General features: G+C 56.1%; 1 protein-coding gene across 2 annotated transcripts; it reads left to right on the forward strand.

The window, feature by feature from the left end:
* On the forward strand, nucleotides 1-24,118 carry MPP3 (MAGUK p55 scaffold protein 3). Of its 2 annotated transcripts, XM_084863487.1 has the most exons (20): nucleotides 46-248; nucleotides 1,323-1,383; nucleotides 1,585-1,703; nucleotides 1,962-2,039; nucleotides 3,946-4,026; nucleotides 4,263-4,400; nucleotides 6,885-6,966; nucleotides 8,060-8,145; nucleotides 9,902-9,976; nucleotides 13,213-13,409; nucleotides 16,038-16,102; nucleotides 17,644-17,664; nucleotides 18,166-18,207; nucleotides 19,235-19,399; nucleotides 19,502-19,582; nucleotides 20,399-20,492; nucleotides 20,698-20,806; nucleotides 22,199-22,321; nucleotides 23,418-23,495; nucleotides 23,591-24,118. In XM_084863487.1, exons 2-20 carry the CDS (start codon nucleotides 1,359-1,361, stop codon nucleotides 23,993-23,995), a joined length of 2,064 nt encoding a protein of 687 aa, XP_084719613.1. In that variant the 5' UTR covers nucleotides 46-248; nucleotides 1,323-1,358; the 3' UTR covers nucleotides 23,996-24,118. The 2 variants fall into 2 exon arrangements, with proteins under 2 accessions (XP_084719614.1, XP_084719613.1); XM_084863488.1 differs by having other exon boundaries at nucleotides 1-248; nucleotides 23,418-23,865.
* Nucleotides 24,119-25,387: the final 1,269 nt, after the last annotated feature.

Here is a 25,387-nt window from a genome sequence, read left to right on the forward strand (position 1 = left end):
TCCTCCCCCTCCTGCTCCTCCTCCTGCTCCCCCTGCTCCTCCTCCTCCTTCCCCCTCCTCCTTCCCCCTCCTCCTTCCCCCTCCTCCTCCTCTTGCTCCCCCTCCTCGTCCTCCCCCTCCCCGCGCCCCGCCTTCTCTGCTCCGCCGCCGCCTCGCGGGCCGGGCAGGGAGGGGCCGGGCAGGCGGAGCCGGCGGCCCAGGCTCCCGGCCCCGCGTGGCTCCCGGGCCGGAGCGCAGACCGGCGCCAGGTAAGCACCGCGCGGGGAGCAGACCGGGCCGGGGCCGCGGCGGGAGGGCCGGGCGGGGCGCGGAGGGTGGGCCGATGGGCCGAGACCCGCCCCGGAGCCTCCCCGCAGCCCCGCGGCCCACAGAGCCCCCGCCGGGGGCAGGGGCAGCGCAGTCCCCGCCCCGCGGCTCCCGGCCCCCCTCCCGCATCCCCATCCCCTGGCGCCCCGCTCCCTCCCGGCCGCCAGGGCCCCCAGGGTTCCCTCTCCTCCGCTCAGCCCCGCTCCTTGTTTGCCCCTCTGCAGGCGAGGGGGGTCTGAGCCTGTGCGCCTCGGGGAGAGGTGGGTGCTGGGCTGGAAGGAGCCAGAGGGCGAGTCTGGCGTGGGGGACGGGGACTGGGGGGGAGGGGGCGGGGGGCGCTGTGGCTGGAGGGCCGGGTCCCCCCATTCTTATGCATCTCAGTGACCTCCGTGCAGCCCAGAGGGGCTGGCCCCGTGTGTCCGGAATGAATGAGGCATTGCTCTCCCAGTCCCCTTCCGAAGGAGGACTTTCTGAGGTCCACGTGCTGCAGAGCAGTTGGGGGGCCTCCCGAGGCAGGACCCCCCTGCGCTCTGTTCTCGGGGGAGGCTTCCTTCCGGTGGGGGCTTGGGGGATGGAGGGGAAGGAGGGGGAAGTAGGCCCAGCCGGATACTTGTTGAAGGTGTGACAGGCCAGGGGCTTGGCTAGCCCCACAGAAGGTCACAGGGGAAGGGGGGTGCGGTGGAGGGGAGCACCCACCGTCTGCCTGGGGCCACGCATGGATGCTGACCCGCGAGTCACTGAATTCCTCTAAGCCTCTGTTTTTCCATCAGTAAAATAATAATATTAGTATTTGTTCCTCGGAGCAAAATGTCATCCGAAACCCCCAGCACAGAGCTTGGCACGGTGCAGGCACCAGCCAGGCTCGGCGCCCTCCCCATTCTGCACACACTGAGCAGAGTTCTTGGTTCCGTCCCCTCCGTCCCCATGTTGGCCGCGGACAGACACAGCAGATGTGTCATCGCTGTTTGTTGAATGAATGTGCTTGATGGAGCTCCCCCCTCCCCTCTTTCCGGCAGGATCCGGGCGGCGCTGGGGGTCTGACGGGCACAGACATGCCGGTGCTGTCGGAGGACTCCGGTGAGTGCAGTCCCGGGGCCTGGTCTCCGAGCCTCCGGGCTGGAGAGAGAGCAGGTGGCTCTCGGGAGCCTGAGCCTGTGGAGGGGATGTTCACAGGACAGCGCTGATGTGCTGTTTGGGGGTCCCCTGGGGGTTTCCCTCGGGCGTCTCCATGGAGGTACCCCGTGTTGGCTGTACTGTGTTCTCCTCCACTCTCGGCAGGCTTGCATGAGACCCTGGCGCTGCTGACCTCTCAGCTCAGACCTGACTCCAACCACAAGGAGGAGATGGGCTTCCTGAAGGATGTGTTCAGTGAAAAGAGCCTCAGTTACTTAATGAAGGTACAGCTCCTTTGCAGCCTGCCTTGTGAGGGTTTCTGGAGGTCTTCTGAGCTGGCTGAGGCCCCTGGAGGTCACCCTAGGGCCCCCCGCCCCCCCCCCCCCCGCCCCGGAAGGCCTTCAGGAGCCCACGGCACAGGCTTTCTCTGACACTGCCCTGTGGGTGACCCAGTTTGCAGCCGTGGGCGGGCCCAGTGGCGTCCAGGGTGAACCTGGGCAGCTGGTGCGGGAGGTCCCAGCCGGAAATCGCTGTCTTTGCAGATTCACGAGAAGCTGCGCTATTACGAGAGGCAGAGCCCAGCCCCCGTGCTGCACAGCGCCGTGGCCCTCGCCGAGGATGTAAGCCCCACGCTGTCCTCTGGGGTCAGCCCTCTCCCCACCCGTGTGCTGTCATCTGGCCTCTCCACCTTGCTTAGCCGGGCGACCTGGGGCTTGGGAGCCCCAAGGTGAAGATTATCTCCTCCCCTCCTCCTCCTCCTCCTCCTCCTCCTCCACCTCCTCACCCTTCTCTTTTTCCTCCTCCCCTTCCTCCTCTTCCTCCTTCTCACCTTCCTCTTCCTCCTCCTCTCCTCCTCCTCCTCCTCTCCTCCTCCTCCACCTCCTCTTCCTCCTCCTCCTCCTCCTCACCCTTCTCTTTTTCCTCCTCCCCTTCCTCCTCTTCCTCCTTCTCACCTTCCTCCTCTTCCTCCTCTTCTACTCCTCCTCCTCCCTTTTCTCCTCTTTATTCTCCTCCTCCTCCTCCTCCTCCTCCTCCTCCTCCTCCTCCTCCACTCCTCCCTGGGCCTCCTCACAGGCCGGGAGAACTCCTGAGCCTTGGACTGGGCTTGGAAGTGTGGTGACACGCCGACGCCCACTCGCTGTGTGTTCCCGAGAAAGGCTGCCTCCCCAGCTGTGAAGTGAGAGCATTTGGATCGGATCTGCAGTTCCCAAGCTGCTGAGGACTGGCAGTGGGAACGGGTCAAACCAGACCCTTATGTGTCAGGAGAGGCCCAGTGTGAAGTCCTGGGGCAGGGGACCTGCAGCCACCCCCGCTACCGGCTCAGGCTTCTCGCTGTCTTCCTGGGGGCCTGTCCTCTGCGCTGCACGGTGTGGGGACGCTGTCCCTGCTGATGACTAAGTCCAGCTCCTGGGTGAGCTCACGGCCCCCAGGAGGCGGCCTGCCGAGGGGGGGCGGGCGCAGCCTGTGGGCGCCCTCCCCTCCTTCCTCTCCCCGGGGTGCCCTGATGGAGATGTTAGGCCGCCAGGCGCCCAGGCACAGCGCTGCGCCTCCACTGCCAGCTCTGCCGCCTTACACAAGTCACTCAGCCTCTCTCAGCCCCAGTTTCCCCATTGGTAAGAGAAGGTAGTGAGGAGGGCACAGGTAACGGAGCCACGTAAGCCCAGGTTCAAGTCCTGGCTGTGCCACTTCCGAGCTCTCTGACCTCGGGCAAGATATCTAATTTCTCCTTTAATTCTCGTCTGTAAAATGGCAAAAGGATATGCCCTAAGTGAGAAGGTCCACCTAGAGCAAATGGCACCAGGGACAGCTTTCCCCAAGTCCCGCAATGCAGAGGACAGGTGTGCCCGTTAGGTGTGCCCTGTGGGGTGCAGAGGACAGTGAGTGCCCGTTGGGTGTGCCCTGTGGAGTGCAGAGGACAGGTGTGCCCGTTGGGTGTGCCCTGTGGAGTGCAGAGGACAGGTGTGCCCGTTAGGTGTGCCCTGTGGAGTGCAGAGGGCAGGTGTGCCCGTTAGGTGTGCCCTGTGGAGTGCAGAGGACAGGTGTGCCCGTTAGGTGTGCCCTGTGGAGTGCAGAGGACAGGTGTGCCCGTTAGGTGTGCCCTGTGGAGTGCAGAGGACAGGTGTGCCCGTTAGGTGTGCCCTGTGGAGTGCAGAGGGCAGGTGTGCCCGTTAGGTGTGCCCTGTGGAGTGCAGAGGACAGGTGTGCCCGTTAGGTGTGCCCTGTGGAGTGCAGAGGACAGGTGTGCCCGTTAGGTGTGCCCTGTGGAGTGCAGAGGACAGGTGTGCCCGTTGGGTGTGCCCTGTGGAGTGCAGAGGACAGGTGTGCCTGTTAGGTGTGCCCTGTGCAGCTGCTCACGCTCTTCTGATCCCCGGTGTGCGTTCCCCTGGGTGGCTGAGGGTCCATGTGCCCTGGGTGCTGAGGCGGTGGCTGGGAGGGCGCCCGGGCCTGGGTCCGGGGAGCGGGGTTTTCCCCGGGGACTCCCAGCAGGCGCGGAGCACCCACAGCCGCCGTCTCGTTGCCCTGCAGGTGATGGAGGAGCTGCAGGCCACCTCGGTGCACAGCGACGAGAGGGAGCTGCTCCAGCTGCTGTCCACCCCCCACCTCAGGGTAGTCCTGGCGCGGTCCCCGCCCACCCACAGCCCGTGTCTCCTGAGCACTCAGTCGGGAAATGGAGGAAAGGGGGCCCCTCAGTGAGGGACCCGAAGTATCCGAGTCTGGGGTGTTGTCTGGCATGAAATCGAGATCTCCCCTCTCCCCCCCCCCAGACCACTGCCCGGCCAAGGCCCCCGCCTGAGCCCTGTGAGCCCCGGGCCAGCCTTCCATGTCTCCTGCTTTCCCGACAGGCCATGCTCATGGTGCATGACACGGTTGCTCAGAAGAATTTCGACCCCGTTCTCCCACCTCTGCCTGACAACATTGACGAGGACTTCGAGGAAGAGTCGGTGAAGATTGTTCGCCTGGTGAAGAACAAGGAACCCCTGGTAGGTGGCACCCCACCCCCACCCCCTTTCCCCACCCCGTCCAGAAACCGTCCGGAAACCGGGGAAGGGACCCTCCTGGAGTCCTTGGCGGGAGTGACCGACGGCAGCTTCGTCAGGGCTGTGACTGGTCCCTGTCCCGCTTTTGTGTGCAGGGTACCCCTTCCCCTGGGCCGATACAGCCTCTCTTCACCGGGGCCTCGCTCCTTTGTGCAGTGAATAGCCTGCTTGACTACGGGGCAGCTCCATCATCGAGCTCTGAACTGGCAAACCACAGCCCAAGGGCCAAAGCCAGCCCGCCGCCAGGTTTTGTCAATAAAGTTTTATTGGCACACAGCCATCCCGTTCCTTTCCATATTGTCTGTAGCCGCCTTTGCATTGCAGCGGCAAAGCTAAGTAGTTTCACGGAAGGCTGTGCGGCCCCCAGGGATCCAGAGCAGAGCCCTTGGCTCTGTACCAAACGTTTGCCAGGCCCTGCTCTGGATCCCGGGGAAGCCCAGGGCAGCGGCTGTTCCTCTCCCCGGCTGGCAGATGGTTATCGTGTGGGTCCTGGCTCAGCACTGATTCGCCGGGCGGAGGGACAGGCTTGTTTATGAGACGGAGGGAAGTCGGGGGCGTCCGGAGAATTGAGTGCTTGCCCCGGAGAGCACGCTGCTGGCACTCCCTGTCCTCAGCTTTCACCAGATGGATGACCTCATCTGGCCAGAGCATCCCCTTCTGCGGACAGAGCGGGCTCTCGCCTGCCTCTGTTTCCTTCCTCTCCAAACGGGCAGCCACCCGTCGCCTGGGCAGACGCACCGTGCACCCTGCTGTGTGCCAGGCGCCCGGTGGGGTGCAGGCGGTGCAGAGGCGATGAAGACCTCGTCCCTGCCCCCTCTCTGGGAGTTCGCAGGAGGCGGTGACCGGGGGTTTCCTAGAAGGGGTGATGCCTGTGCTGAATCCCAAAAAATAGGAACAGGGATTTTTCTAGAAGGAAAAGGGAGAAGGGCCAGTTCCATAAAGTAGACTGCACGAGCAAAGCCATGGGAAGGCAAATGGCACGGAATATTCAGGCAATTGAAGCTGCCTGGTGTGGGCATAGAATGCCAAGGGTTTGTTTGTTTGTTTGTTTTGTTTTGTTTTTAAATGTTTTTATTGACTTTTATTTTAAAAAAAAATATATTTTATTGATTTTGTACAGAGAGGAAGGGAGAGAGATAGAGAGTTAGAAACATCGATGAGAGTCATCGATCAGCTGCCTCTTGCACACCCCCTACTGAGGATATGCCCGCAACCAAGGTACATGCCCTTGACCGGAATCGACCTTTCAGTCCCCAAGCCGACGCTCTGTCCATTGAGCCAAACCGGTTTCGGCTGTTTTTATTGACTTTTAGAGAGAGGGGAGAGATAGAAACATCAATGATGAGACAGAATCATCCATCGGCTGCCTCCTGCAGTCCCCCCACTGGGGATGAGGGTGAGGGAGGGAGGGCAGAGGGACCGGCCTCGAAGGGAGGCGCCCCTCCGCTAAGATGGGGGAAGGAGGAAAGGGAGGACACACGCTGGGAAGCATGAAGGTCTAGGGGGCAAGAAGCCACAGGGTTCCCAGCTAATGGCTCTCTTCCCAGCAGCATTTATCTTACGTGCTTCCAATAGATGACACAAAGGAAGTTAGTAGTAAGTGCACCAAAGTGTTTGCCTTTACAGCCAGTGGTAAATGGCGAGCACGTGTTGAGCACTTACTGTGTGCTGAGTGCCTTTATGTTCTACCTAATGTCATCCTTGCACAACCCCGTGAGGTCAAGGTTACCCCACGCCCCAGAGGGAACGGAATCAGAGGATAGGGGCTTTCTTGCCACGGCCGCATGCTTTTAGTAAACGCCAGGGTGGATTCAAACCCAGGGCCGTCCAGCTCCAAAGCTTAGCTCTTGACCTGACTGCCACCCTGCCCTGCCACTCAGTGTCCACGAAACTGAGGGCGTGTTAGATCCTTCTCATCCCGGATAACCTCTCCTCTGTGCTTCACGGACCAAGTTTTGGTCCTGAATCCCCTGTGGGGGCATCATTGATTCCCTTCGGCAGCAGAAGGCCCTGCGATTGGCTGGAGGCAGGATAAGGATTTGCTGGCACATGCTCGCCTCATTATTAAATGCCTTTGCAAGAGGCAGTGGCCGTGATATGAGAGAGAGAGCTCTGGATTCGGCATCACAAGAAGCTTTCCTCCGTCTCAGCGGGGTGACCCTGAGGATGCTTCCCTTCTCTGAGCCCCAGTTCCTCGTGTCCAACCTGAGACCGGCACTGTGTCCCCGTGCGTTGCTCACACGGTGACGTGCTGTGCCGGACTAAGGAGCGATGCCAGCGTTACTGCATCCTCAGCATCAGAAAGGTCCCCTCGGACCCGCTCTCTGACGACAGAGGAAGGGACGGGGAGGCTGTGGGGTCCAGGGTGTTGAGACCTGAGGGTTGTGGGCGCTTCTGAGGAGCCGGCCTGCCCTGTCTCTGACGCAGGGCGCCACCATCCGCCGGGACGAGCACTCGGGGGCCGTGGTGGTGGCCAGGATCATGCGAGGGGGCGCCGCGGACCGGAGTGGTGAGTGGCCTCCGTGCCCGCCTGGCCTTTACCCCCCGGCCTCCCCCCTGTGGCCACGGCTCTCGTACCCCCCCTCCTCCGTGGCCATCCGCTTGGGATGTGCTGGGAATGGGGGAGTGGGGCTGTGGTTCTCTTTCTCCAGCCTGGTAGAAAATGGAATTGTTTGAAGATCTCTCAGACACGGAGAGATTGGGGGGGGGGGGGGGGGGTCAGGACTCATGCGAGCAGCCTGGGCTTGGTGGGTAGTTCCTAACTGGGTGGGGGCAGGGACACCGTTCCCCACCACCGAGTTGCGCTGTTACGGAAGGGGGGGGGGGGGGGCGGGTGTCCACGTCCCGGATCTGTTGGGAAGAAAAGTTGCACATCGCTGCGAGGGGAAGGACTCCTGAGTCGGAGGCAAACCTCCTTGTGCGGGGAGCGTCGGCCCCAAACCTGGGGTCATTGTGTGGAGACGCCTGGACCAGAGCTGCTCCAACACGAGCAAGCACACGACCCCCCACCCCCCCTCCCACTGGCCCCGGCATCGTGTGAAAAGGCGATTCTGACTCAGCAGGCCATAGGTGGGCCCCGGATTCTGCACCCCTGGCCGCCTCCTGGGCGGTGCTGACACTGCTGGGCCAGTGTCCGCGTTCAGTAGCACGTAGGGCCCGGGGCCCAGAGAGCTTGGCACGACCGCGGAGGCAGCAGGCAGGTGTGTTTCACACTTGGAGGCCAGCGTCCCGGCGCTTGTATGCTTTCCTGTTAAGATCGGAGAGGGACGTCCTTGGAGTGTGTCTGAAACCCCAGGCAGGTGAGGCGTGAACGCAGTTTTTAAAGAAGCAGAGGCTACAGTGGGAAGAACGGTCTTTCTACATCACCGTGACTGTGTTCGAACCCGGGCTCCATGGCTCAGCAGCGTGGCCTTGGGCAGGCTGCGTGCTTTTCCTGGGTCTCAGCTGCCAGCGTGTACACCGGAGGTTCCACCGGGCGGGGGCAGGCTGTGATGCCGCGTGAGGCGCCCAGCACGCAGGAGGGGCTCCGTTCACCCCGGCCCCAGCGGCGCCCGAGCCTCGAGCGCCTGCCCTGTGCTAACGGTCACCCCGCTGTCTCCTAGGCCTGGTCCACGTGGGGGACGAGCTCCGGGAGGTGAACGGGATCGCAGTCCTGCACAAGCGGCCCGACGAGATCAGCCAGATCCTGGTCTGTGCTTCGCGGGGATGGGGGTTTGGTGGTGCTTCGGGGACCCAGGCCGGTGCTTCCAGAGCCAGGGCGGCGCTGGCTCGGTCTCCCTGTTTCCATGGGAGGCCGCAGGCAGAGTGGCCTTACGGGCCCGGGGTGCGGGGTGCGGGACAGGAGGAGTCCGCCTGCGTCTCGCAGACCTCTCTTCAGTCCCTCCCCCGACCTCTAGCACCCTTTCTTCTGGGAGACCCCCTTCAAAAGGGTCCCCTCTCCTAAAGGACCGAGGAATATGGACTAAGAGGCTGAAGCACAGGGAGGCCCCCAGCAAGGGATTTGGGATCAGAGAGTCCTGGGTTTGAATCCTGCCTCGGCCACTTTCTAGGGGTGCAGCCTTGGGCAAGTCATCCAATCGTTCAGAGTTTTGATTTCCTGTCCGGAAAGCAAGGACGGGGTGATTTCTCATCCCATGTGTGGTGACCATTAGGGTGTAAACACCTGGACAAGGATGCAGCACTTCACGTCTGTGCTGGGATGAAACAGCCTCCAGAGTCCATTGTGGGAGTTCAAGTCAAAACTGAAATGGCGAAGAGCCCCAGTCACAGTCCTGTCCTCTGGGTCCGCGGCATCCTCCACCATAGGACACTCCTTGCTAACTTAATAATTTATTAAAAAAAATATATATTTTTTATTGATTTCAGAGAGGCAGGGAGAAGGAGAGAGACATAGAAACATCAGTGATGAGAGAGAATCATTGATCGGCTGCCTCCTGCACACCCCACACTGGACATTGAGCCTGCAACCCGGGCATGTGCCCTGACTTGGAATTGAACCCTGACCTTCTGGTTCATAGGTTGGCGCTCAACCACTGAGCCACGCCAGGTGGGGGCAGAAGCAGGATGAGATGTGAAGGCAGAAGGCTGGCTCTTTAAGGCAGCCTGGCTGCAGGCAGACCCTTCAGGTCTTCCTGTCTCCCTGCCCTTTCCCTGATTCTGGGCACCGACCTTGTGTTCCAGGGCGATGCAGGGCCAGGGAGACCAGTGGGAGGTGCTCTCATGGGCTGTCAGCTTCTTCCCCACGGGTCCCCCATGTGGGGGGGGGGGCGGGAGGTCTCTGTCAGGCAGAGGGAAGAGGAACCCCTGGGAATACAGGAGTGGCCTGGGATTGGAGACGCCACTGGGGAAGATGGAAGCAAAGAGGAAAGTACTGATTGGGAAGCAGCCCCCAATCAGGCAGGAAGGAGGAAAAGGAAACTGGGCCAGTTATTAAAAATAACCCAAGAGGAAGGAGAGAGGGCAGCCCTGTGGGGCACGAGAGGTCAGGGGGGATGCAAAGCTGGATTCAGTATATGCATTGTCCTCGGGGTCTTATTTAACATCTTATGTCTCTCGGGCCCTACCCGGTTTGGTTCCGTGGATAGAGCGTCGGCCTGCGGACTGAAGGGCCCCAGGTTCGATTCCCGTCAAGGGCATGCATGTACCTTGGTAGCTGATCGATGTTCGATGTTTTTCTCTCATCATGTTTCTCTCTCATCAATGTTTCTAACCCTCTATCCCTCTCCCTTCCTTCCTGTAAAAAATCAATTAAAAAAAAAATCTTGTGTCCTTTGGTCAGAAATGCAGGTATTGGCTTTTGGGTTTTGCTTTGTTAATTCAGCTGGTGCCACTACGGAAGGGGGGGCCCCCAGGGAGGCAGTGAGTTTTCAGACCTGGGAGGGGAGCTGTGAACGCCTGGAGGGCTAGACCCGGGGGTGATGAGCCTGCGCTCTCTCTCCTTTCAGGCTCAGTCCCAGGGATCCATCACCCTGAAAATCATCCCGGCCACCCAGGAGGAGGACCGTCTAAAGGAGAGCAAGGTACTCGGGAGCTGGAGGGGCGGGGAGGGCTCCAGCCCCGCCTTCGGAATGGCCCTCTGGGAAGGGCGGTGCATCTGGTCCTCAGACCTGTGCTCTGTAGACGGGGATCCTGTCCAAAGGGATTCAGCTGTTTGTACCCTGCCTCTTGTTGGACCAGACTCGACCCAGCCGACTAAGACGTTGTAATTGAGATAGAAAATGGGGCCCTGAGGCGGAGGGGAAGGTGCCGGATGTGCTGGCCCTGGGACGGTTAAGTGGCTGCCATTGATTTCGTTGTGTAGCCTCCCTTTGCGGGGCCGCTCCTCTGGGCCAGGTGCCCTGCCAGATGCTGGCGACGGGTTGGTGAGGAGCTTTGAGGCTTCCTCGTTCAGGGGCAGCCGGGGAGCCGGTCTTTCCCTGCCCCCTGACCAGTGCCGCGGGGTGATCCCTGCGGGGTCACAGGTGCCACGGCAGGTGTCGCCGGGAGGCAGAGGGGTGAGGCTGGAGGAGGGTGAGGGGAGCGGGGCCCTGGTGAGGAGGTGGAGGAAGTTCAGGCAGAGAGGCCTGCATTCACAGAGGCTCCCAGCAGCGGAGAGGAGTGTATGCTGGGGTGGAGCCTGGGCGTGGGGGAGGTGGGTTAGGGCTGTCTTCTGAATTACCTTAAGGCCTGTGTTTTTGTTTTGTGGTTTTTAAAAAATATATTTTTTTATTGATTTCAGAGAGGAAGGGAGAGGGAGAGAGATAGAAACATCAATTTTGAGAGAGAATCATTGATGGCTATCTCCTACACACACCCTCTACTGGGGATGGAGCCCGCAACCCAAGCATGTGCCCTGACTGGGAATAAACCGTGACCTCCTGGTTCATAGGTTGGCACTCAACAGTCTAAACTCTAAACCATACCGGCCGGGCTGTGGTTTTTTTTTTTTGTAAGGGGAGTGATGCAGCCATGTTTGTGTGTGAGGCACGTGGAGGAGGGCGGAGCAGATGGAGATGGAGGCAGGGAGACCTGGTTAGAGGCTGTAGTCAAAGCCTGGCTGAGAGGTGGCTGAGACCTGAGCTTAGGGTGGGGGCAGAGACGACAGATGAGGATATTATTTGGTTTCAAAACATTTGGATCTGAACTGCCCTCGCAGCCAAGGCAGAAAGGAGAATATAATGAATTGCCAGCTTTTCTTTTCTTTTCTTTTTTTTTTTTTTTAAATATATTTTTTATTTCAGAGAGAACTGGAGAGGGAAAGAGAGATAGAAACATCAATGATGAGAGAATCATTGATCTGCTGCCTCCTGCATGCCCCCTACTGGGGATGGAGCCCGCAACTCAGGCATGTGCCCTTAACCGGAATCGAACCCGGGAGGGACCCTTCCGTCCGCAGGCCGATGCTCTACCCACTGAGCCAAACCAGCGAGGGCATTTGCATGCTTTTCATGGGTGGAAGGCAGGGAGCATGCCAATGTTTCAAGAAAGCTGATTCCCAGCCCCCGCCCCCCTCAGTACTAAGCGCAAGAAAGAGGGTCATTCCAGCACCTGGCACAGAGCGATGTCCATAAATACCTTAACGAATGGGGATTAGCGATGGACTTTGTGTTTGCTGTCAGGTTTTTTTTTTTTAAACAAATGAAGAAATGAGGTGTTTGCACTCTCCCATTGCATCCCAGGGGTCCATGATATGGACTCTCGGCGGAAGGAAGGTGGTTCTTCTGGGGACGAGTTAATGTGGTCCCCACGTGCAGCTGCTGAGCGTTTTCACTGGAGACAGGGCGAGAACGTGGCTTTCCAGTCCCTTAGCTCATCTTTCCTGCGTATTTCTCCTTGAGCCAGAAGCTTGATCTGGGCTGGCCATCGAGGATTATACTCTCTTCTGAGTGTTTGAGACCTTGGTGACATCTGTGGCTTGATGAGGGTATCTGTCCTTGCTATACCTGGCCAGAAAGTCCTTACTGTCGTCTGGCTGAATCTTTTCTGGAGGGGATAAAAGAATACGATTTGAATCTGCTCAAGGCAGTGATTTTCAACCAGTGTGCTGTCAGACACTTTTATTTATTTTATTTTTTGCTGACAGAATTTTTTTTAAACAGGCAATACCTGACTATTTATTCAGGGCACTGACCTCTTTCCTTTAGATTGTCAAATAAAAATATGACAACAGCCGAAACCGGTTTAGCTCAATGGATAGAGCGTCGGCTTGGGGACTGAAGGGACCCGGGTTCGATTCTGGTCAAGGGCATGTACCTTGGTTGCGGGCATATCCCCAGTAGGGGGTGTGCAAGAGGCAACTGATTGATGACTCTCTCTCATCGATGTTTCTAACTCTCTATCTCTCTCCCTTCCTCTCTGTACAAAATCAATAAAATATATTAAAAAAAAAAATATGACAACAGCCAACACAACAATAGCCATCTGGTGTGAATGAATCAAAATTATACCTATTTTGTTTTTGAGATTGGCAAAAAAATACATTTTGTGTGTGTTTGTGTCACAGAATTTTAGTACTTAGTTTATATGTGTGTCATGAGATGAAAAAGGTTGAAAATCAGTGCCCTAAGGAAGCCCTCTGGATTTTTTTTATTTTTTATTTTTTGTCTATTTGCTGTTCAGTAATTGGGCCCAAATAGAAATAAATAAACCCAGGCCACTGGATTATAGAAGAGAACCAGGAAGTGTGACAACATGCTGTGTCTTCTCACCATCTTCCCTAGAGGGAGTGACTTCAGGGTAAAGGGGAGAGACGGATTAGCCGAACAAAAGTGTGACAGATGAGTCAGGATTGAGCTGTAAAAAATGTGGGTGTCAAGTACCCACTGAAAAATGGCGTCAGTAACAGCAGTTTTATTGGTATTTGTGTTCTGACCAAAACATCTAGATTACTTACTTAACAGATGGCTGCTGCCTTCATCAGGGCCAGTTAGCATCTCAGAAATCGCATTTGAATTACGGATTGTGCTCGCCCTTCACTTTTCGTCCCCGGGCCTCCTTGTGGCATTGTGTATGCTAAGCACAAGCAGATCAGGTAATTAAGGAAGTGTTTAGGTTGGAAAAAGATATTGGAGACAAAGGGCCCATCTGTTAATGTTCTGGTTCTTGAGGGACTTCCTGACTCTAATACCCAACACGGTCGAAGAACAGTAAGAAAACATGTGCGGCATGTGTCTGATTAGCCGTCTATTCTCAAGGCTTCCCCGTTGCGGACGGTCGTTGTCGTTTGGCTGTCCGTGTGGCGCGGACGTGTCCGTCTCACGGAGCCCGTCCCCTGCAGGTGTTCATGCGCGCCCTCTTCCACTACGACCCGCGGGAGGACCGGGCCATCCCCTGCCAGGAGGCGGGCCTGCCCTTCCAGCGCAGGCAGGTCCTGGAGGTGGTGAGCCAGGACGACCCCACGTGGTGGCAGGCCAAGCGCGTGGGGGACACCAACCTTCGAGCCGGCCTGATCCCCTCCCAGCAGTTCCAGGAAAGGTGGGTCTGGGGGTGCTGCAGGGGGGCGGTTCTGGGGTGGCAGAGGAATGGGTGCAGGGCAAACCCACGGATCTCTGCCACCACAGCCAGAGAGACACCCTGTGTGCTGTTCCCTGAGGTACGTCCCAATTGTACTTGTGTTTGTTCTTCTTGACCCATGCCCAGGGGCGATGGCTTTTTGAGGTTTAAAGAAATATGTGGAAACCTCTGTGTGATTAATGTATATTGCGTGATAACATTCTTAGAGAAAAAGTTGACAAAATATAAAAGTAGGGAAGAGGAGGACAAGGAAAAGAAAATGACCCCAAGGCTCGCCACCATCTAAACTGCGTAATTATTTCCTTCCCATGATTTTTAAAAAATATATATTTTATTGATTTTTCTTACAGAGAGGAAGAGAGAGGGATAGAGAGTTAGAAACATCGATGAGAGAGAAAGATTGATCAGCTGCCTCTTGCACAACCCCCTCACTGGGGATGTGCCCATAATCAAGGCACATGCCCTTGACTGGAATCGAACCTGGGACCTTTCAGTCCACAGACCGACGCTCTGTCCACTGAGCCAAACCAGTTAGGGCCCTTCCCGTGATTTTTACATGAGTGTTTTTGAGATCTTGCTGCTGTTTTTTTAAACTATACATTTTGACGCCAGCATTTTCCACATATTGCCTATGAGTCATTGTGTGGTTTTAGTGGCTACATACTAGTTCACCAGGATCTGCACCATTCATGCACAGGCAGCATGAGTGCATTTATTGTGCCTGGAGCTGGCCTGAGCCAGGCATTCTGTGGGCTGCTATGAGCCCCTGGTTTCTGCCCTGGAGGAGCTTACAGTTTAGCTGGGAAGCTACCCCTTCCCCCTCTTCCAGTCTTCGCCAGTGTTTCACAGCTACAAGGCTGCAATTGTTACCTTGCACAGCGACTGTCCCTCATATTTCAAATTATTTCCCCAGGATGGGTTTCCAGAAGTGTGAGTTCTGGGTCAGGGGCTGGCAATTAAGACTGCATTGGCCTCCCCTGAGGTTTGAAGTCCTATAGACCTCGTTCATCTGTTTCCGTTTATCCGTTTCCGTGGTCCCTGGCCAGGGGCGGCAGCATCCCCTGAGAACCTGTGAGAAGTCAGATTCCTGGGCCAGACCTGCTGGATCGGAAAGTCCAGGGGTGGGCTCTGCGCTCTGTTCTCACAGACGTTCCAGCTGCTTCTCAGGTGCTGCTGCTTGAGAGCCTGTCCTCTTTCCCCAGGGAGCCTCAGACCCGTCTGCATCTTTGGCTTCACAGGGCTGGGGGGTGGCGGGGACTGGGGGAGAGGAGGCTCTTTAGCTGCATTCGCCTGTGGAAACCGAAACACCTCTGAGAGCCCTGGCATTTTCTGTCAGAGGGGAGACCTAGGCGGCTGCCTGTTTGCTAACAGCCCTATTGGACGATGTGTCTGGCTGAGGTCTCCGCTGGGAGAAGGGCGTTACATCAGGGTCACGTTCACCCTCCGCCTCTCCCGAGAGTCCTGCTATTTCCCAGCTTCCTCGGGGATGGGAAGGCCAGGGGAGAGGGGAGGGGGCCTCCTTTCCTTGGGAATTGGTCGTAGGACAGTAACATCCACTGCTGACCCGGGCACTGAGCTGGGTCCCTGTGTGTGACCCTTTGGGCTGGATCCCGGTGTGACCCTTTGGGCTGGATCCCAGTGTGACCCTTTGGGCTGGATCCCAGTGTGACCCTTTGGGCTGGATCCCCCTGTGTGACCCTTTGGGCTGGATCCCGGTGTGTGACCCTTTGGGCTGGATCCCAGTGTGACCCTTTGGGCTGGATCCCGGTGTGACCCTTTGGGCTGGATCCCCCTGTGTGTGACCCTTTGGGCTGGATCCCAGTGTGACCCTTTGGGCTGGATCCCCCTGTGTGACCCTTTGGCTGGATCCCCCTGTGTGACCCTTTGGGCTGGATCCCTGTGTGTGACCCATTGGGCTGGATCCCTGTGTGTGACCCATTGGGCTGAATCCCCCTGTGTGACCCTTTGGGCTGGATCCCTGTGTGACCCTTTGGGCTGGATCCCGGTGTGGGACCCTTTGGGCTGGATCCCCCTGTGTGACCCTTTGGGCTGGATCCCTGTGTGTGACCCTTTGGGCTGGATCCCAGTGTGACCCTTTGGGCTGGATCCCCCTGTGTGACCCTTTGGGCTGGATCCCTGTGTGGGACCCTTTGGGCTGGATCCCCCTGTGTGACCCTTTGGGCTGGATCCCCCTGTGTGACCCTTTGGGCTGGATCCCTGTGTGTGACCCTTTGGGCTGGATCCCTGTGTGTGACCCTTTGGGCTGGATCCCTGTGTGTGACCCTTTGGGCTGGATCCCTGTGTGTGACCCTTTGGGCTGGATCCCGGTGTGTGACCCTTTGGGCTGGATCCCCGTGTGTGACCCTTTGTGCTGGGCAAGCATCTGCCAGAGCAGGAGACTCTGTTTCTTTCTCCCGTGAACCAGTGAGTGTCCCTCTTCCCTGGAACTCAGGAGGCCCTCAGACTGCCAGGCTGTGCCCCCCTGTAGGACAGTCCCGATTTTTAACCAGTTTCTCCGCGTTTTCTGTAAGACCCCCCTGACTGGTTCCGTGGCCCAGCTCACGGGCCTGTCCGTCTCCTTGCCCACAGGCGCCTGAGCTACCGGAGAGCCACGGGCACCCTGCCGAGCCCCCAGAGCCTCAGGAAGCCCCCCTGTGAGTAGATTGGCAGGGATGGCACGTAGGGGAGGGGCCGGGGTTAGGACTGGGGGCTTTGTGCCAGGAAGAAGCCGGTGCTGGGCAGGAGGAAGCACCGAGGGCCTTCTCTGATCTCCCCGCCTCCAGAGGAAGGAGGGGAGCGGGGGAGGAGGGGAAATGGGGGTGATGTTGGGGGAGCTATGCCCTGAGAGGAGCTCATGGTTGACACTGGGGGAGAAGTAACGCCTCTCCCAAAACTGTGTGCGTGTGCGTGCGTGTGTGTATGTGTGTGTGTGTATGTGTGTGTGTGTATGTGTTTGCATGTGTGTCTGGCTGTTTGTCCGAGTCTGGGAGAAGGTCCCCAGCTTTCATTACATCCCCAAGGGGCACTCTGGTCCTGTCAGTTTAGGGGCCTCCCTCGGATTTGGGGAGACAGCTCTGGAGATCCTGTGCTGCCGTGTGAGGGATCAGATTTGGCAAAAAATAAAAATCAAGCTGTTCCATTAAGTTTGAATTTCACATAAACAACAAGTAACTTCTTTGCTTAACTGCATTTGTCCCAAATATCGCACGGGCTGTCCTTATCCTAAATGCCGACTCCTTGGTTTCCTGGAATTCAGATTTAGCCCAGGGTTCTGTATTTTTTCTGCCAGCTCCACTCCGTGTAGCACTTTCCCTTTTAGAGAACACACCCACCTGCCTTCTCCCTTGTAATCGTCACCACAGCCTGTGAAGCCGTGGGGTCAGAGCACCGCCTTTTCCAAGCTGGGGGGACAGGCTCATGAGTGAGGTGACCAGACGTCCCGCCTTTGTCAGGACAGTCCCGATTTTTAACCATCTGTCCCGCGCCACGCCGCGGGACCCGGGAAAAACTGTTAAAAATTGGACGTCTGGTCACCTTACTCCTGCGGCCAAGGGCGTGGGCCTAGGGCTGAGGCCGTGTTGTCGGGGCACCTGTGATCAGGGCGCCCAGCTGGGGCCTGGAGAGGGAGCTTGCCCACTGCAGGCATCCCAGCCCAGGGGTCGGCATACTCATCAGTCCACAGAGCCAAATACCAGCAGGACAACGATGGACGTTTCTTTGGAGAGCCACATTTTTTAAACTTAAACTTCTTCTAACGCCACTTCTTCAAAATAGACTCGCCCAGGCCGTGGTATCTTGTGGAAGAGCCACACTCCAGGGGCCAAAGAGCCGCATGTGGCTGGAGAGCCGCAGTTTGCCGACCACGGCCCTAGACTAAGCTGCTCCCCTGGCGTGGTGGCTGCTGCCCACGCCCGCTGTCAGTCCAAGGGCTGCTGGGTAAACTGGCCTGGAGGCTGCTGACGCCAGGGATGAGCTGGCTTTCTGAGCTGCTAATGAGACACACACACAGGAAGACTCAGGAGAGCAGGTCCCGGTTTGACGGTGCAGCCCAGCTCGGATCACAGGTTTGCCGGAGGAGAGAGAGGGAACAGATGGAGGGCTCCTCAGGCTCGCGTGGCCGTAGCTGTCTCCCGGCCGCAGGGCCTCCTGTCGCCTCCGCTAACGCTGTTCCATCTGTCTTTTGTGCAAACCGCAGATGATCAGCCTTGTGACAAAGGTAGGCCCGGTGTTTGTCCCCGTGTGCATGGACGAGGCCCCGTTTCTGTGGAATGTCTGGGGCCAGAGGGACTGGTTCCTCCCCGCCCCTAACTCTGGGGTGGCTGTGCCCCCCTGCTCTTTGCCCGCCTCTCCCTACTCTGCCAGCTGGGCCAGCCGCTCCTGAGGCTGCGGAGCTGGTGGGCACAGGGCTCAGCCTCCCCAGGACTCTGGCTGCGCTGATTGTAACTGGCTGGGTAGGAGGCACGAGACAGGAGGCGGGCAGGGCTGGTGATCCTCCCTCCTTGTTCACAGGGATCCTGACTCAGAGGGACGGGGCTGGGGAATAAGCATGGAGAACTGAGCTAAAGAGAAGAACTTGGCTTTTGGGGGAGCCAGGACATGGGCTTTCTCCTGAGACACGATCCCAGAGGCTCTTCCTGGCCATCCAGGGGCCGGGCGCCTCTGGGCTTGGTTCTGTGCCCAGATGGCTCACTGGACTCCCTCTCTGTTTGGTTCTCAGAGACCTGTGACTGCGAGGGGTACCTCAAGGGGCACTATGTGGGTAAGTAGCAGAGAGATCCTGGGACAAATGTCTTCCCCCCAACACCCTCTTCCACGCCATGCACAGCCCCCGCGGGCTCCTGGGGCAGGGAGAGACAGACAGAGTGATCTGTGGGACCCACATTCCCCTCCGTCTGCCTGCAGAGGAGGGACTGACCTGCCCAGGCCTTCAGCAACCTCAACGCTCAGCAGCTGCTGAGAGCAGAGCCTGACACGGACCCCTCCGTACTGACTGTATCACTCCTGTGATCTCCCTGTAGTTTATTCAGTGGTGACACCACCACTGTACCGTAACGGAGCCTTTGACTAGTTTCCCAAGTACCTTCGCTTCTTTCATTTTGGTCCATCTTTTCAGAGATCTGAGAGACAGGCAACTTTCTTTTTAAAATATATTTTATTGATTTTTTTTACAGAGAGAGAGGTATAGAGAGCTAGAAACATCGATGAGAGAGAAACATCAATCAGCTGCCTCCTGCACACCCCCCCACTGGGGACGTGCCCGCAACCAAGGTACATGCCCTTGACCGGAATCCACGTGGTCCCTAAGGACAATGACATTCTCTTATATAACCCAGGGCAGCGACCACACTCGGGGAATTTAACATGCGTAATTCTATTATATGCATGCTTATATACGTATAATACCATTTATATTAAAATATTGACACTTATCCCAACAGCATCTTTTAGAGCATCTTCCCCTGACCCAGGACCCAGTGCACACATTGCATCTGTAGATTTGTATTTCCATTTCACACACGAGGAAATTGAGGTTCAGAGAGGGGATGACCTATTCATGGTCAGTCACGTGCCAAGTAAAACAGTGACCTGGGACCCTACTTTCGGATGCCAGCTGGTCACTCTTCCATCCTGTTACTGTGTGTCTTGGTCAGCCCCTTTCTGTATCCGGAGGAGGTCGGAGAGGCCAGTGGGACTCAGACCCACCTCCAGGTTAGGCCAGGTGGGAAGAGTCTTTAGTGGGAGGTCCTGGGACAGAGGTCATGGTGTCCCCTGCCCTTCCCCCAAAGCTGGCCTTCGGAGGAGCTTCCGGCTGGGCCGCAGGGGGAGACCGGGAAGCCCGCAGGAAGGAAAGGTGTCTGCAGCCACGGAGCCTCCGGAGCTGCTGACCTACGAGGAGGTGACCAGGTACCAGCACCAGCCCAGTAGGCGGCCCCGCCTGGTGGTGCTGATCGGTAGGTGACGCTGTGTCTCCGGGGAGTGGGCTGGCTTCCTCCCTGGAGGAGCGGGCAGGGAGGTCGGCAGGGTCTCTGGTCAGCCTTCCCTTCCCTCCCCAGGGTCCCTGGGAGCCCGGCTGCACGAGCTGAAGCAGAAGGTGGTGGCGGAGGACCCACAGCACTTTGGTGTTGCTGTTCCACGTAAGAGGGCTCGTGTGTGTGTGTGTGTGTGTGTGTGTGTGTGTGTGTGTTGCGGGGGGGAGTAACGTGAATATTTCATGGGGCCTTGACTCCCTGTATCCATCCTCATCCTCATTTGGGGTCTGAGGGACTGCCAGGCGCTGCCTGCTCTATGCAGACCGTGGGACCCAGGCGCGATGAGAACGACCCACTCTGAGTGGCCCACTAGGGCCCTCTGAGGCAGCAGCTCGAGGACAGTAGCATTGGATGCATGTCATCCACCAGCAAACTCTATGTGCTGTGAAACTGTGTGAGAAGCTACATCTCACCCACAGATGTCTCCTGTCTCTCAAAATGGGAAACAGTTGAATCAAGAATTAAAAGCATCCAGTAAGATTACCTATGTGTGTGCCTCGAGGGGCTCAGGAACGTGTAGGCCTGGGGGATCTTCTCAGTGATTCCTTGAAAGCCACAGCATCAAGGAGGCAGTTTGGCAGAGTGCTCAGGGCACACACGTGGCATGAGACAGAGCGTTCGGACCTTGGCTCTGTTCCCCGCCGGCTCTGGGTCATTGATACGGTGCCTCTTCTCTCTGCACGTCTCGGTGTCCTTTCCTCGGAGGCCTCTCTCCTTTTACCCACATCCAAGAGCTGTGTGAGTCAGCGATGCGCCTGGAAAGGGCCCCGGGCCTGACACAGAGGCACGGGATGGATGGAAGCCCTTGGTTTCTGTACGAAGCCTCAGTGAACGCTGAATGAGGGCACAGGCCCCCTGCTGGTCTCACCCGCTGTCATGTGACATCTCTTCGCCCACCTTCCCTTGTTCTTTCTCTAAAAGATACCACCAGACCCCGGAAGAGCCACGAGAGGGAGGGGGTGGAGTACCACTTTGTCTCTAAGCAAGCCTTTGAGGCCGGCCTACATCACAACAGGTGCGTTGGCTGGACGGGCCGGCTGGCCCTTGGAGCCGGAGTGGGGCTTTGCCTCTGGCCAGTGTTCCCGCTTGACCTCCAGGAGGAGGGCTTCAGGAAAGGGAGGAGGAGGAGGGGGAGAGGATCCTGGTGGAAGTCCATCCATGTTTCTGTGCTACTTTAGGCAAGCTCTGGAACTAAGGGGCTTTCCCCCTCTGTGTTTTAGGTTCCTGGAGCACGGGGAATATAAGGAAAACCTCTACGGGACCAGCCTGGACGCCATTCACGCGGTGATGGCCAAAAACAAAGTTTGTTTGGTGGATGTGGAGCCAGAAGTGAGTTCCTGGGGCCAGTTGTCATGTTTTATTGATGGAATTTATAAACTAGAGGATTGTACACTGTACAGCATATTTGACCTCAGTTTAAGGGAGTTTTAGTCTAGAGCCCTGGATGTTAAAATTGGGGTCTTCTTTCGAGAAGCGAATGAAAGCTTCGCACCCCAACATATGCACCACTGTACACAAAAACTGCATTAAAATTGTAGGGAGTCATGGACCCCCTTGGCAGCCAGAGACCCGGGATCGGAATCTCTGCCTGGAGTAAGTCATGCAGGCGAGGGTGGCCCGTGGCGATGGGACAGGAGCCCCGCTGAGGTTGGGACTCCGCTCTTCGCATCGGCGCGCCTCCTCCTTGAACAGGACGAGGGAAGTTAGTGGTGTGGGAAGCACTGCGGGGGGTGGTCCCGAGAACAGTTTGAAGGGAAAAGGGGAGACGTGTCCCTGTAAGTGCTTCAGAAACACTTTCCGCCTTGCACACCCTGCCGGCTGTGTGTGCTCCACTCATTCACCTTGTCTTTGAGAAGCACTTCTAAGCTTTGACCTCAACCTGGAGATTTTTTTATTCCTCTATAGAAACAGCACTCTGGTTTTGATATAAGCTATAGGCTTTGTTGTATAGAAGTTAGCTTGAAACAAGTTCCAAAAAGCACATCATATGTATAAGGAAAACCCTCCCTAACTTGGAGTTACTGGGAATTGGCAGTCAACATGAAAGGTCTTAATTTCAGGATTTTGTCTGGATAGAGTGGTTTTTATTGTTTTGGCTGCAAATTGTACACATATAGTTTAATACCAGTGTTTCCAAATAGAGGCCCTTAAGATACCATGCACGAATAGGACCTTTGCCTATTGAAAACCTTCTGCAGTCTTCACAGTTTGTTTCAAGTTCTTAGTGTCTTCATTTGATGAGCAAACCCTTTCTTTTCTTTCTTTCTTTTTTTTTTTTTTTAAAGTATCAGTAGGAGGTTTGGGCGATAGCACACATTCCGAATTAATGTAGCCCAAGTTGATGACTAAATAGATACACATTGAGTTCTGCTGGCTTACCCCTCAGGGCTGGGCAGGTAGAGAAGGGTAAGGAGGTTCATCAGAGCTTGAGGGGTCAGAGCCAGGAGAGATGACAACTCTGGGAGCAGAGGCTGTGGAACCCCCCTTCTCAGCAAGTCGGCCTCCAGGCCTCCTGTTGAGTCCACTGTCAACGTCAACGTGGAGAGGGAGGAAAGGAGCAGGTGATCTGCCCCGTGGGAGCTCATTGTCATGTGACCGTACAGTCGGAACCTTTACCCTTGAGATCCTGTGGTGACACACACCATTCTTGAGCATTTGAAAACTATGTTTCACAACAAAATATTTTCAAAGAAGATAATGTTCCTGAACTTGTCTTCTCAGGCACTGAGACAGCTGAGGACCTCAGAGTTCAAGCCCTATGTTGTCTTCGTAAAGCCTGCGATCCAGGAGAAAAGGAAGATGCCACCCATGTCCCCCGCTTGTGAGGACATAGCAGCCCCACTTGTAAGTTTAAAATTGCTCGTTTCTTTCTTTTTCTTTTTTTTTAAATTAAAAAAATTTTTTTTTATTGATTTCAGAGAGGAAGGGGGAGAGAGAGATAAAACATCAACGATGAAAGAATCATCGATTGGCTACCTCCTGCACACCCCCTACTGGGGATGGAGCCCACAACTCATGCATGTGCCCTTGACTGGGAGCAAACCATGGACCCTTCAGTCCGCAGGCCAGCGCTCTAGCCACTGAGCCACGCCAGCGAAGGTTTAAATGGGTCATTTCTTTTCTAAAGACCTAACTGGGCCTGCCGCCATTATATAAGGGTGCTTGTGCCTCCTGCAAAAGGCCATCGCTCCATTTTGCCTGTTGGTCAGAGTTCCTTGGTCAAGTGACCAGAAGGCCCGAGGTAGGGCAGCCGGAAATGCCTCCCGATTTAGATAGGGGTGGTTTTGTCTGGGTTTCCACCCTCTCTTCCCTCACTAAGCACCCTTCCTGAGAATGGGTACCCTAATGTCACACATCTGCAGAACTAAGCCAAGCCCAAGTCGTTTTTTTTTTGTTTGTTTGTTTTTTTAAATATTTTTTTTTATTGATTTTATACAGAGAGGAAGGGAGAGAGATAGAGTTAGAAACATCGATGAGAGAGAGTCATCGATCAGCTGCCTCTTGCACACCCGCTACCGGGGATATGCCCGCAACCAAGGCACATGCCCCTGACCAGAATCGAACCCGGGACCCTTCAGTCCCCAAGCCCTTGCTCTATCCATTGAGCCAAACCGGTCCCAGCCCAAGTCGTTTTTAATTGATTTCATATCATGGCTTGCGATTAACGGGTCTTGAGTAGACATTTTGTGAATGACTGACTGGACAACGAGTGATTTTTGTCTACTGCCCATTCACTTCCTTGGAAGTCTGATGGGATATTTTCCCTCCACTCTGTTCTTTGTGTATGCGGTCGGTTACGCGTGGACCATAGTCATCATTCATCACTTCAAAACGAGAGCTTGGGACATGGCCCAAGACACAGGGTGCAGGTTTCCTGTTTGAGGGAGGCGGCGAACCACCCTGCTGCTCCACAACTGCCCCCCCCCCCCTTTCCTCGCAGGATGAGGAGCAGCGAGAGATGTCCGCCTCCGCCGCCTTCATAGACCAGCACTTCGGGCACCTGGTGGACGCCGTGCTGGTGAGGGAGGATCTGCAGAGCGCGTGCAGCCAGCTCAGAGCGCTCCTGGAGAGCCTGGGCAAGGACGCTCACTGGGTTCCCGTTCGCTGGGTCAGGTAACTGTGTCCTGGGACGTCCACCTCGGAGGGGGCCTGGAGGACCACCTCGTCCAGCCACGTGACCACCCAGGAATCCCAGGTGTGGAGAGGGGCAGGATTTTCCATGAACTCCGTCATCCAGAAGAGCATCTGTGGGAAGTTTTCCCGTGTATTGGTGTTTATCTGTTGTTTTCCACTGTATCCCTCTGGAGCAGAAAACACGAGTGGAAAGGGGGCATATCCCAAAAGGACACATTTCCTTCATTAAAGTGTCACCGGCAAGTTGGCCCTGATTCTTTGTACCGGAGCAAAGTAGCCGCTGCGTTTTGGGGATGGGGGTGGAGGGTTTATTCAGTGCCGATCCGCAGGGATGTCAGCTTTAGACATAGGGTGACACCTCACATATCCAGTTCTGTTGGTTGAGTTGCTTTACCCAAGAGGGTTTTTCCATGTCTTCAAGCATCACGATGCTGCTGTTCACCTTGTTGAAGGCATGTGCTTGCCTGGCACTGGGAAACTTGCTTCTCTGCCTTCTTAACTAGTGGGCAGGCATGAACGTCCATGCAAGTCTGAGGCACCCTTCGCTGCCAGTGAGTTACTGTCCTGTGCCGACAGAGGCGTGTTTTCAGGGATTCTGACAGAGGGGTGTTTTCAGGGACTATGGAGCAAGGTACGGCTGCTTGTCTCCTTTCTAAATACGCTGAGACTCCTACGACGGAGTCCTGGCTTTGTTTGATGAGTTCTGATCCACCACGTGTCCCTCTCATTACCGACAGCTGTTGCTGGTTCGTGCCTGTCCCTTCCTTCAGACAATAGGGGTTCCTGTCTTGCGGGATCACGGGGAACCAGATGATCCCTCTTGTTGAAACTGTGTCCGAGTTGGGATAGATCAGTCCTGACTGTGAACATCAAATTATATGGACTCCGAGTGAGTGGCTAATGGTCTGTCTCTGAGCACAACTGTCATACAGGACGTGTGACACATCTTAGCTGCTCGGAGAACTTCATTTCTTATTAATAGCCAACGTGTGTCTTTATTCTGTGCCGGGAGCTCTGCGGAGGCGTTTAGGGACATTACTTTGACAAATACTCCAAGCCGAGAACGTAGGATTCTATCATCTCCGTTGTACAGTAAGAATGACAAGGCTTAGGAAGTTTAAATAAGGTGTGCGAGCTCACGCAGCTTTAAGTAAATGGCAGAGCTGTAGTGTCTGAGCCCACGCCTCCCTAGTGCCAGAGATGGCCATTAATCACTCTGCTATACTTCCCTTCTTTTTGTGGTTCCATAATTGAGGCTACCTGTTATATAATTGACTTATAAGTGAGGAATGTTTTCATAGCTAGAACTTACAGTAACATGCGGTGGGGCTGTAGCTTCTAATACGAGCAAGAGGCTCTTACACTTGTACATTTTCTTTTTATTTTATTTTTAAATATATTTTATTGATTTTTTACAGAGAGGAAAGGAGAGAGATAGAGAGCTAGAAACGTCGATGAGAGAGAAACATTGACCAGCTGCCTCCTGCACACCCCCTACCGGGGATGTGCCCGCAACCAATGTACATGCCCTTGACTGGAATCGAACCCAGGACCTTTCAGTCCGCAGACTGACGCTCTACCCCTGAGCCAAACCGGCTTCGGCACACTTGTACATTTTCAAGCTCTTTTCCTCATGAGAAAAGGCGGCCGGGTTAAGGGCGAAGCACCATGGAGAAAGTTTAGAAATTTCCATTTTGCCTTGTTACACAAGGGCCCATTTGCAACTTTCTACGGTATCCAGCTCACTAACCTGGTAGGTGCACCTAACAGGATTAC

This window comes from Pipistrellus hanaki, assembly GCF_964339955.1.
Source record: "Pipistrellus hanaki genome assembly, chromosome: 16".
Lineage (NCBI taxonomy): Eukaryota > Metazoa > Chordata > Mammalia > Chiroptera > Vespertilionidae > Pipistrellus > Pipistrellus hanaki.

Bases quoted from the DNA above. Each gene is read 5' to 3' on its own strand.
- MPP3 (XM_084863487.1), top strand. From the start codon at position 1,359: ATGCCGGTGCTGTCGGAGGACTCCG. The intron at 1,704-1,961 runs GTACAGCTCCTT...CTGTCTTTGCAG, and splicing joins GCCTCAGTTACTTAATGAAG to ATTCACGAGAAGCTGCGCTA. The intron at 23,496-23,590 runs GTGAGGGAGGAT...TCGCTGGGTCAG, and splicing joins ACCTGGTGGACGCCGTGCTG to GTAACTGTGTCCTGGGACGT.